This window comes from Pinus tabuliformis, chromosome 4_1 (assembly GCF_031772625.1).
Source record: "Pinus tabuliformis cultivar Carrire ecotype Pingquan chromosome 4_1, CPIR1, whole genome shotgun sequence".
Taxonomy (NCBI): Eukaryota; Viridiplantae; Streptophyta; class Pinopsida; order Pinales; family Pinaceae; genus Pinus; species Pinus tabuliformis.
In genome coordinates, this window is record NC_142303.1 from 802,187,923 (window position 1) to 802,200,673 (window position 12,751).

Here is a 12,751-nt window from a genome sequence, read left to right on the forward strand (position 1 = left end):
TTTGCAGGCGGTTTTGGTTGATAGCGTACGGCAACGTTGAAATTAGATTTCAACACTCCCCTTTAATTTCAACAGCTGGGCATTCGGTCATACCGAGACACTTTCTCAAAAATTCAAAGCTCTTCTGATCCAGTGGCTTTGTCAAGATGTCTGCTACCTGTTCTTGAGTCCTGCAATGTTCTAGGACAATTTCTCCATTATTCACCAATTCTCTGATGTAGTGAAACCTGGTATCAATGTGTTTCGTTCTCTTATGAAACACTGAATTCTTTGACAATGCAATAGCAGAGCTATTTTCACAAAAGATCACTGTCGCTTTTGCCTGCTCTTGGCCTAAGCTTCTCAACATTCTTCTCATCCACACTGCTTGACATGCTGCTGCTGTAGCTGCCACATATTCAGCCTCTGCTGTAGACAATGCTACAATGGACTGCTTCTTAGAAGCCCATGAAATGGCTCCTGAACCCATATGAAAAACATAACCGGAAGTGCTCTTCCGATCATCTACACTTCCAGCCCAATCACTGTCAGTGTATCCAACCAATTCTGAATGTTCTGAGGCATGATATAAAATTCCAAACATTTTGGTACCTTTGACATACCTCAAAATTCTCTTTGCTGCCTGCCAATGTGCCTCCTTCGGCCTCTCCATGAACCTGGAAATTAAACTAACAGCATACATTAAATCAGGCCTAGTTGCTGTTAAATACATAAGACTGCCCACAATGCTTTTATACAGGCTAGGATCAAAATCCTTGCTGCTGTCCTCTCTGCTGAGTTTTAATCCCATTACTGTGGGAGTGATGGCTGCCTTGCATTCTTCCATCTTAAATCTGCCCAAAACTTGATTTACATATCTTGCTTGAGATATAAAAATTCCTTTTTCATTTTGATCTACTTCTATGCCTAAGAAGTATCTCAACAAACCCATATCAGTCATTTCAAATTCATCCTTCATGACTGATTTAAAATTCTCAATAAGATAAATATCATTTCCAGTGAAAATAACATCATCTACATACAAGACAACAATTAAAATTTTACCATCCTTTTCCTTGATGTAGACTGTGGGTTCTCCTTCACACTTGTCAAATTCATTATCCAATAGATAAGAATCTATCCTGCTGTACCATGCTCTTGGCGCTTGCTTCAGCCCATAAAGAGCTTTCTTCAATTTTCACACTTTGTGCTCTTCTCCTTTCTTCTCATATCCGAGAGGCTGTTCCACATAAACCTCTTCCTTTAACACTCCATTTAGGAATGCTGACTTCACGTCCATTTGGTAGACTTTCCATTTGTTTTGTGCTGCTATGGACAGCACTGCTCTCACAGTTTCCATTCTTGCAACCGGTGCAAAAGTCTCCTCATAATCTCTCCCATACTGCTGCTTGTACCCCTTGACAACCAGCCTTGCTTTATGCCTTTCAATCTTGCCTTCAGCATTGCTCTTGGTCTTATAGACCCATTTCACACCAATGACTTCTTTGCCTTTTGGTAACTCAACCAAATCCCATGTTTTGTTTCTCTCTATGGCATTCATTTCTTCATCCATAGCTTCTATCCATTTCCTATCTTTAATTGCATCTTCGAAATGAATAGGATCATCAACATGACAATACAAGGCAAATAAGGAATTCATTCCTTCATCATAAATGTCACTTAGATTTCTAAATTTCTTACCTCTTTCACTTGGTGTGCAAGTGCTTGAAGATGCACTTGAATTTCCTCCTTGTGGTGTGCTTGGAGAAGCACTCTCATTGATCCTCAATGGTGTACCTTGCTATCCTTGTGTTGGCGTTGCTGTTTGGGGATGCATTTCAGCCACCTCCTCTTCATCTTCATCATGAGACAAACAGTTCTTGACATTCACTGTTTTCTCTATGCTTCCATCCCAAGCTTCCTCTTCAATGAATTGAACATCTCTGCTCACAAAAAACTTCTTGCTAGATGGAATATACAACCTGTAGGCTTTGGATTCCTCACTATATCCAATGAAGATGCATTTCTCCCCTTTGCTGTCCAACTTCCTCCTTAGCTGATCCGGAATGTGTGCATAGGCCACACACCCAAAAACTCTCATGTGGGTGACTCCTTGCTTTCTCCCACTCCATGCCTCTTCTGGCACTTTGTTCATGACTGCTTTTGTAGGACACCTGTTCAAAATATAAACTGCACAATGTACAGCTTCAACCCAATACTCATTTGGCAAATGCTTTGCCTTCAACATGCTCCTTGCCATCTCCATGATGGTTCTGTTTTTCCTTTCAGCAACTCCATTTTGCTGCGGAGTGTACCTTGCTGTAAACTGTTTATGAATTCCATTTTCTCTACAAAATCTTAGGAATTCATTTGAGATATACTCACCTCCTCTATCAGTTCTCAATACTTTTATGTGCAGCCCGCTTTGGTTCTCCACAAGTGCTTTGAAGTTTTGGAATTTCTCAAACACTTCACTCTTGTTTTTGAGGAAATATATCCAAGTCTTTCTTGTAAAATCATCAATGAATGTCAAGAAATATAGGCTGCCAGCTAACGATGGAGCTTGCATTGGTCCACACAAATCTGAGTGGATAATCTCTAAGGGTGTCTTTGCCCTTATGCTTTTCCCTGATGGAAAACTTTCTCTATGTTGTTTGCCCAATATACAACCTTCACAAAGGCTGTCCGGCTTCTCTATCAATGGTAATCCCTTTACCATTCCTTTTCTGCTCAATAAGTTTAGACCTCCAAAATTTAGATGCCCGAATCTCAAGTGCCATAACCAATTTTCATCCTTTGGCACGCTTTGGAAGGCCTCTTGGGTGACTGCTGCAATTTCACCTTTGTTTTTCATGTCTGCCCTGATCCGGAGAGGGAACATCCTGTTCCTTGTCATCTTCACTTCAGCAATGCATCTTTTGCTGGGTGGTATATCCATGATGGTGCACACATCATTTACAAAGTAAACATTGTAACCCTTTTGGATAAGCTGTCCAACACTCAATAGGTTACATCTCATTCCGGGGACATAGTAGACATCTGCTATGGTTTTCCTTTCTCCTTGTTTTGTAAATATTTTTACCTCCCCTTTTCCCATAACAGACACTTTACTATCAGTTCCTAGTGTGACCTCTGATTTCAAATTCTGATTTAAGGCTGAAAAGAGGGCTATATTCCCTGTCATATGGTTGCTGCAACCTGAGTCTAAAAACCATATGTCTTCACTATGTGTTTCAGCCATGTTACAAGCTAACAGGACATTATTTTGACTGCTGTTTTCTCTTGTAACATTTGCATTTTGTCTACTGTTCATATCATGCTGTTTCTTTCTACAATCACTTGCATGATGTTGTCCTCCTTGTTGGTTGCTGCCTTGGCCTTGGTTCTGATTTGTATTGCTGCCTCTTCCTTGTGCATTTGATGGGCTGTTCCTTCCACCTCTGTTCTGGCTTCTGCCTCTTCCTCTTCGGTTTCCTCTGCCTTGACCTCTTTCTCTTCCAAAGGACATCTGGGTCTTGAAGGCTTGCTCAAGAGATGAGTTTTCATTCCTACTCAACCTCTGCTCATGTGTTATCAGTGATGCATGTAGCTCATCAACTGAATAGTTTGAGAGATCCTTTGTCTCTTCAATGGTGGTGACTATGGCATCAAACCTTGAGGGTAAGACCCTCAATATTTTCTCCACAATCCTTCTATCTTCAATTGTTTCTCCATGAGTTCTCATTTGTGTGATTACACCAATCACATGAGTGAAGAATGATTCAATGTTGTCTGACTCCTTCATGTTCAAGTTTTCAAAATCCTTTCTCAGCAATTGTAGTTTTGCTGTCTTCACTCTCTCCATGCCTTGATAGGCTGTCTTAAGGGTTTCCCATGCTTCATTGGCTGTCTTAGCTGCTGCTAACCTTGGAAACATACTCTGGTCTACTGCTAGATACAACAACACACGGGCTTTTGAATCCTTCTTCCTATTGCTCTTCAGCAGATCCTTCTCTCCCTGAGTTAATGCATTGAACTCAGTTTCATCTGCTGGTTCTTCAAAACCATCTTCAACTATTTCCCATAAGTCTTGAGAGGCAAACAGGGCTGTCATGGTTATTGCCCAGTAGTCATAGTTTTTCCCATTAAACTGTGGGAGCTGGGTGTTAAACAAACCCATACCAGTGCTTGTGCTGGCCATTCCTTGTATTCTGATCTATGCCTCTAAATCCTTGACTGTGTGTTTAAAACAAATCACTGCTTCTTCAGCAACACAAAATTTTTTTTTGGAATACCTGAATCTTTTGTTGACTGTCTTCTGTCTGCCTGAGAAGTTTTGCTGCAGCAACAACCTTCTCCCTTCAGCTTCTCTAACTTCCTTAAAGAGCCTAAGCCTGCTCTGATACCACTGTTGGGTATTTTTTATGGGAAAATACCAAAAACCAAATAAATTCAAACACACAGAGGCAATGCTCTGTTTTACCTCCACAGGATCTTCTTGTGCACAGACAGCTTAAATTTTTTTTACTGAGGAACAGAGTATTTCACCATAAAATATTTCTATTCATTAAAACAAAAAAAAACATTCACTCTGTCTTCATATGAGAATTTACACTGCTGGAAAAAATTCCCATTAACATTTACTGCTGTAAAAACAAAATTTACACGAACTTACAAATGCGCTCCACCATTTTCTTTATGCACTGCTGTGCAAAACCACACATGGTTTTTCACTACTCCAAAAATTACATCACCTGGTTCTTCTCTGTTTTACACACTGCTGTGTGTTTTTCTTTTTACTGCGCCATCATATTTTTACGCTGCTGTGAACACAAGTTCTTTTCCTCCCGTGTGCCATACAAAAAAGGTCAACAGTAAAAAAACATATTACATACGATTTTTTTTGTATTTTTAATACATGCCGTAAAAGACATAGACTTCTATTAAAACGTGCCCATACCTATGTTTTAAATGCACCATACCTATTCATAAAAAGAAACTTACGTGCTATATAAAAAACATATATTGTAACGTGCCCATATTCACATTAAAAAGGGCCACCAAAAACTTGTACCAATCATTAACTCATTCATCTACCGCGGTCAACCATAAATCTTTCACTCCACGCAAAACATTTAATTTGATGCAGGCCCGTGTGTAGGTTTAATCAATCAACGGCTAAAAGGAGTGGAGCAGATCGAACGGCGGATAAAGATATCGGAAGGCCAACAAGTGCTGAACATTAACCCCCGAGATTCTTACGTTGCGTTACGTCAGGGCTGAACCACGTGTCAGCTCCACATTTTCTCGGGCCCTTGTGTACGAAAACCATTCTCTGCAGGTAGGCGGTCCGAGAAATCTTTAAACCGGGTTTGTGGTTTTGCAGGCGGTTTTGGTTGATAGCGTACGGCAACGTTGAAATTAGATTTCAACACTCCCCTTTAGATTTCAACACGAAGTAGGAATTAACAAGGTTACATGCAGGATGGTGTATGTTGGCTCCCACAGGCAGCGAAATCGTCCAGAAGACGTCGATCCATTTTTATGGCAGAGCCGGGTCGGACGTTTCAAATTTCACCGAATGGGACAAACGCGGAGATGGAAACGAAGGGACAGGGCCACGTTTCAAATAAATCGCCACCCAAAAACACAAAATAAAAATTCATCGATGCACTCCCTCTCGCCCGATAGCCGCCGATCTCAAAGCATATTCTAGAGATATTCGCCTACATTAAATCCCGGCCGTTCAAATAAATTGAAAAAAAGAAGACAGCGACGGAGTTCCCATCCACGGGGCTCATATAGAAACGCGTACAGCCTCCTTTTTTTATTAATAACATTATAGCTTGAAATAAACTTACAAGGTTAAGGCTCGAGAGATAAATCTCAATCATATGGTAGGATGACTAAAAAAATCCTGGGAAAAAATAAAATAATGCAAAGCTGATAGCAATATAAGACGCCTATCAGCGAAAAATAGATCTCTAAAATATAAATATGGGAAAGTGAACGCAAAAATGACATATTTAACTGTTTTTCTTTCTACATTCATAGATAATAATTTCCAGTTACGTCATTTGCACATCATTAACGGTGCAAGCTCCTAAGTAACGCCATCGTAATTTGACCCACGCGGCTTACAGGACTTGCTGATACAATAATAATCGATAAGGGAACGCTGGCAGATATCAAACTCAAAAGTGTGATTGCAACAACAGGGCGAGTGTTGATCAAAGTGTACTGCAACCATGCAATTGCCCTGAATACTTGCGCATGATACGCGGGATATAATTCTCTCTCCCATTCCATGTACTCTTCCGGAGTCTTGTAATTTGTCTCCTGCATTTTGAGGTCGAACATTCGCTTTCTCAGAAGTATCATATTTGCGTCCACTATGTTCCGGCCACCTGCATTCAAAACAATTCAGCACTTAATGTAACTGTTTGAGGGATCGGTGCAGTCCACTACAGATAAATATCCATAATTTCTGCAGTCATGAACAAAACGACCTACCTGAACCAAATTGGTATTCGCCAGAGCTTGTAGCTTTTATAACGAGCTGCCTCTGGTTAACTCCTCGCTTCCTCCTTGGAGCAGAAAGAGTGGGAGTTCCCCCGTTCTGTTTCTGCGGCATTGGCGGTGAGAAGGCTGGGGAGATACGGCACACGTGCCCCGCAGAATCTTTGGGGACTGCTATCGCAACTTTGAGATCCATCACTGATCTACAAATCTCTAGTCTTTAGAGTATTCTAAGATTGCAGTTCTTCGTTAACGACCAACAGAAAGAAAGAAGCGTACAGTTTTATGATGATTTTCCACTGCCAATCTCTAAAACAACACTCCGGATAAAACGGTGCAGCTATAAGATCTCTCATTTATAGGGCAAGTTGAGTGGAATCATTAATTCAGTGAAAACTTAACGAAGCAGGCGATCTTCTGCTTGCTTAGCATCTATGTCCCCGCGGCCCGGCTACGCGGTTTAGCCATCTCGTCATACTCCGCTCTTTCTGGTTTTGAGTGGGACAGGTACCTACTTTTTTGAATTTCCAACGAGATTAGCGCCACCTGTTAATGCTTTCTATCTGGTTAGGACATGGTGACCATTTGTGGAAAGTGGCTCACAGCCATGTGCAGAGCGGCTCCCACAATTCCGTGTATTTAACAAAAGCATTAATGTCCAATAATTTTGCGTTAACTGCAAGTTAGTGGAGAGTATCATAATCACCAGACACGTGACATTTTCATGTAGATTAGTGCAATTACTTGTAATCGATGCCGGTAGATCTAACTATTTTAGATTTGGTTTCCTGGCTTCTTAGGATAGTTTAACTTTCGTTAATGTAACTTTTATTTTTAATTTTTTTTATAAGATTTTTTTGGGGCGAAACTAAATTCCATATAAATTAATTGATTTACATGGAAAAATAAAGTTACTAATATATTTCTCCTCTAAATATATTAATATGATAATTATATAATATTAATTTTATATATTAATTTAATAATTATAATTAACACAACTATATTAATAAATATAATTAATATAAATTTATAAACATCACTTTAATTTTATTTAATATTTAAAATATTTTTGAATTGAAATGTTGTAAACTCAACTATAAACTTAATTTTATTCAAAATTTAAAATATTTTTGAATTAAAAGTGTTGTAAACTCAACTATAAGCTTTAAACACTGTTTCTGGGATTGAAAGTTAGTCATACATGCCAAAATAATCAAATATGTTACCATTATTTCACAAACCATTCTCACAATATTAAAAACCATTTTCGTAATTCTCTCCGATCGGTTAAAGATCCCGTTGACCCCAAGGACATGAAGGGGGTCTACTTGATCCTTTGTTCTTGTGGGACCCCCTACATCGGGGAAACAGGGCGTTCCATCCATCAGAGGATTAGCGAACATGCAGCTGACCTAAGACATGGGAGAAGCAAGTCTTCAGCGCTAGCAGAGCATGTGGATAAGACCAAGCATCACGTTAGTATTGAGGAGGCTAAGGTTGTTGCCAAAGTTGCCATGTTCCATCATCGTAAACTTAGGGAAGCTATTGAGATAGAAAGAAGGCCTAATAATCTTAATAGACATGACGGATGGAAGATCAGTGGATGTTGGATCCCTGCCCTTTCATCTTAGTCTCCCCCCCTTTCATCTTTTTCGCTTTCCTCTTTCCCCTGGAGCCTTCCTATCTCCTATGGTTTATCCTTCTTGCTCTGAACTCTTTCCTATCCTTCTCCTATGTATTTTGTGTAGCTCCGTTTTTCCCTGATTGATTTTGGTATTTATTATCATAAATAATATTTATTTACTTATTATTATTATTATTTTTATTTTTTTAACGATTATATATTATTATTATTTATTTATTTGCTGATTTTTATTATTATTATTTATTTGATTTAACTAGCATCTTTCATTTTCCTTGTTTGTAAAAAAGTTAGGTCCTCAATTTAACTAATTCCCACCTAACTTTTATCTTAATAACCTAAAATTATATCTTTACTATATATATATATATATATATATATATATATATATATATATATATATATATAATTATTAATAAATAATTTAAATAAATAAACTAAAATAAAGTTTTTAAAATTAACCATTAATACCTAATTTAACTTATTTCCATAAATAAGAATAATGATAATAATATTAAAATAATAATAATAAATAAATAATAATTTGACTACTAATATTATTTATGTATTAATATCAAGACTATATTACTAATATAATATTAATTATATTTATTAAATAATTTAATTAAATTTTTTTTACCTATATTAGACTATATTATTAATATACAATAATAAATAGTTTAATTAAATTAAATAAATGATCTTTTTTTAAATTATTTATTTAGATTTTTAACCCTAACTTTTTATATATATATGATTATGAATAAATAAATTAATAAATTACTTTTTAAGCAAACCATTGAAATTATTCTCGTCCTTAACAACCTATTATTATATATGTATTATATTATTAAATAATTTAAGTAAATAAGTAAATTATCTTCTTAAACTAACCTCTAAATTTATTTATTTTTTTAATACTAACCTAATTTTATAACTTATATATATATATATATATAATTATTAATAAATTAATTAATTAATTTTTTAAAAACTAACCATTATAATATTTTATGTTTTAATATTAAAAATAATAATAATATTAAATTAATGAATAATAATTTGACCTGGGTCCTAAGATCAAAAGTAGCCGTTGTTCGATTTAGCCGTTGGAGTCTCTGCTCAGACTATTTAACATGCTAAGCTGGATCTGTTTCTTCAACTTGTCCTGACGATGAACCACACTTGTTGATTCGAAAAGCGTCGACAAAAGTCTTTCTATATGTGATTTACGCCGAAGCTCTTCTTATAACTGTTATGGATCACAGAAGTCTCAATTCAACTATTTAAATTTAATTTTTTTGATAAATTATTAGAAAAATATATGATTTGAAATTAAAAAATAACAATAATAATAAATAAATTAAGTTATAATTACATCCATGTGTATTAAAAAATTATAAAAAATTAAATCCAACTTCCTCTTTATAATCTGCATTACCTCAACCACCACTTTGGTCACAACAACTAAATTGAACCAATTTCATGATTTAACTTTTTTATTTTATTAAACCAATTTCATGATTAAACTTTTTTATTTTACTTCTTTATTTTATTAAACCAATTTCTTTTTTTCAGTAGGAAAAAATCTGCATAATATATATTGTGTAATATATGGATCGTGATTACATTTGAGACCGCAGTGTTGGAAAATAATTGTATTAAATAATTAAAAAACAAAACAAAGTCCAACTTCCTCTTTATAAGCTGCAATACCTCAACCACCACTTTTGGCACAACACCCCGATTGAACCAATTTCATGGTTTAACTTCTTTTTATTTTATTTTTAAGTTGTAACTCTCAAGAGCAGAGGGCTCCCCGAAATCACAACCCTATACGGGTTAATCAAAACCCTATATGGGTTAATCAAAGTAACATTGATTACGTTTGTTCATTAAATTTAAAAAAAATCAAATTTTACAAGCTTACAGTTGAAATAGGTACATTGATTGAAATAATTATACAATAAAAATAAAAATTCAAAATTAATAAAATTAATAATAATATATTGTTTTTATATAATTTAAAAATAAAATGATAATGATAATAATTACTTAATTTTTTTAAAAGTTGAAATACAATATTGTTATAGGGGTAAAATATTTTGAGAAGATGCAACGTGAAATCTTTGTTTCATATATATATTTCATCAAACTTTATAGAAAAACACTATATTTTTTTTGTGCATGTTACTCTAAAAAATATTGTGTAATGTATTTTTTAAAGTTTTTTCATCACACTGAAAAAGACATTTGGTAGAACATGTTTGGAAATTTTGTGTGTCTTGCCAAAATTAATTTGATTGTAACATGTTTTATAAACCATTTGTATTGCACCCACATAAATGACTTTAGTTTAATGCAACATTCTTTATAGTGTATTACACCTCAATAAGCATTGGTTTAATGCTATAAAAAAAATGTTCTAAAGATATCAAATTTAGGTAAGTGCAACATATCACATAAAAATATCACTTGCCATGGTGTAATAAAGAAAGGGTTGTTGGTAAGATAGAAAGGTTAAAGAGATACAATATGTGGACATTGGAGAAATTTGTGCGATATATGTTAAGGATATGTTGCATTTAAAGTGGTATTTTGAGCAATATGCCATGCAAGTAGAAATTTTTATCCATACAATGTGTTGCATAAGTGGATTATTTTCTCTCATGAGATACTGACAAGGAACAAAATATTCAAAAAATGCCATGACAAGGATGAAGCAACAAATTCTTTTTGACATAGACAATAATGGAGGAAGAAAACATGTAGTGAAACTTCCCAAGATTGAATTTCAATTGAAGTAATCTGTGAAATAAGTCAAATCTAACAAGGCCAAGGCTCTTATCTTTTCTAAAACTACATAGTAAAGAGTTGTATTATTTTTCCTATTGCTTTTTCTTAAATAATATGACAAGTGATGGAATAGTATAGAGATACCGTGTGTTTCAAATAAGTGCATAAACAAATTAATAATTCCATAAAACTCAAATCTCTTGGTTTGGTTTACAATCCAATAAAAACTAGTATCAATGAGAAACCTAAGATAATATTGGTCATGATAACTCCCTTGAAGCTAATATACAAAGGAATACAACTACTTACAATTTACCTAACATATTTGATGTGTCTTCAACAAGTTTATGTATCACAACAAAAATGTTGTTGTTGTTGTTTTTTTTTTTTTTTTTTCATGTGATATTTCACAGGTTCGTAAATTTTGGGAATCTGTCATAAGTGTGTGACACCAGAGGTTTAATTTCATGTAATAAGAATGCCACACTTAAAGTAGTTTGTCATTTGTGTCTCATATAAACCTTTAAAAGCTTTCACCTTATATGTATCACACCTAAACTTCATCTCTGTGTAATCGGCGTTAAAAAATGTCATATCTATTGCACCTAAGCTTCTTTTGTATGTGAAATGTCTTTAACATTTTTTTTATTCAACCCATAACGATTTTTTGTGCAATATGTCACATGTTATTTCTAAAAACCCCTATTGCAATTACTTTGGTAAGACTTGATCGTTTTAGGTTTACTTTTAAATATTTAGGTTAAAGACCCCGACTGCAGTGCCAAGACTAAATTTAAATATTTTGAATGACAAATGTAAATGTTTATATGTAATAATTAATAAAATATTGTTTTTGGAAATATTATGGGAATTATTATGTGAGTAGTGAGGTTGCTCTATTGTCAAAAAAAACTATTAAAGTGGTTGAGACGTAAGGAATGGACAAGTAAGAAGTGTTAGTCGTCAAAATTCCACCCTACCTTGTAGCAGGAGTAATCACCGGCAAGAGATAGTGCAAGTAGAGATAAGTGTCATGTTGGGTGGAAGGAAAGATATCTAACATAATTGGAGAGAAATGCAAAGCTAGAGAAAAAAAGATGTTTTTTTGTTTGTGATAATACTAGGTAAAAAAAGGGAAAGGGAAGACATTGAGAAAAAGAAAGACACTGCAAGAGTGGACATGGGGAAGGAAAAAGAATACCACTTAATGATGACATGATATTGATCGTAGGGAAGTTTGTGGCTAAGGGGGGGTTTTTGTGTTTGCAATTGTTATATATCTTAAGAAATGTGAAGTGTGTGTGTGTGTGTGTGTGTGTGTGTATAGATATATAGATAAGTTCTATTTTAATATGACAAGCAACTGTTCACAATTTTTATACTAAACCCCTTGATCCTAAGTTTTCAACCCTTTAATCAGATTACTATAGAAAGAGTAATGAGGGGAAGTTTGAGGCTCAGGGGGAGCTTTGAATAGTTTTAGATTGACCATGAGCTTCAAGAATAAGGTTTCGAATATTTCTAGGTTCGGCACAAGCTTCAAGAATAAAGCTTCGGATCCTTCTTTCATTGGAGAAGCTTCACACTGCCACTGGATCACTCATTTGGTGCCTAAAATCTCAATTATTTTGGTGGTAGTAATGATGGTGGTGGTAGCAATTTGCTGTTATCTTCATATAACCAATCAACATTAAACGAAACAAAAATTTATTGCTCCAAAAAATAGCCCAACCTAAAAATATTAGTAATGATTACTGAAACAAATTGAACGCACCATTGACCTCAGAATGACACATTGTTAACATGCGGATTTTTTAATTCAATAAATAACTT

General features: G+C 34.9%; 1 protein-coding gene across 1 annotated transcript; it reads right to left on the reverse strand.

Annotated features, from left to right (window-relative positions):
* Nucleotides 1-6,045: 6,045 nt before the first annotated feature.
* On the reverse strand, nt 6,046-6,789 carry LOC149178631 (uncharacterized). Its single transcript, XM_089422178.1, has 2 exons — nt 6,472-6,789; nt 6,046-6,365 (listed from the first exon to the last, which is right to left on the reverse strand). Exons 1-2 carry the CDS (start codon nt 6,671-6,673, stop codon nt 6,046-6,048), a joined length of 522 nt encoding a protein of 173 aa, XP_089278304.1. The 5' UTR covers nt 6,674-6,789.
* Nucleotides 6,790-12,751: the final 5,962 nt, after the last annotated feature.

Coding starts and splice junctions, on each gene's coding strand:
- LOC149178631 (XM_089422178.1), bottom strand. CDS start 6,673: ATGGATCTCAAAGTTGCGATAGCAGTCCCCAAAGATTCTGCGGGGCAC. Junction 6,366..6,471: donor CGAATACCAATTTGGTTCAG/GTAGGTCGTTTT, acceptor TTTTGAATGCAG/GTGGCCGGAACATAGTGGAC.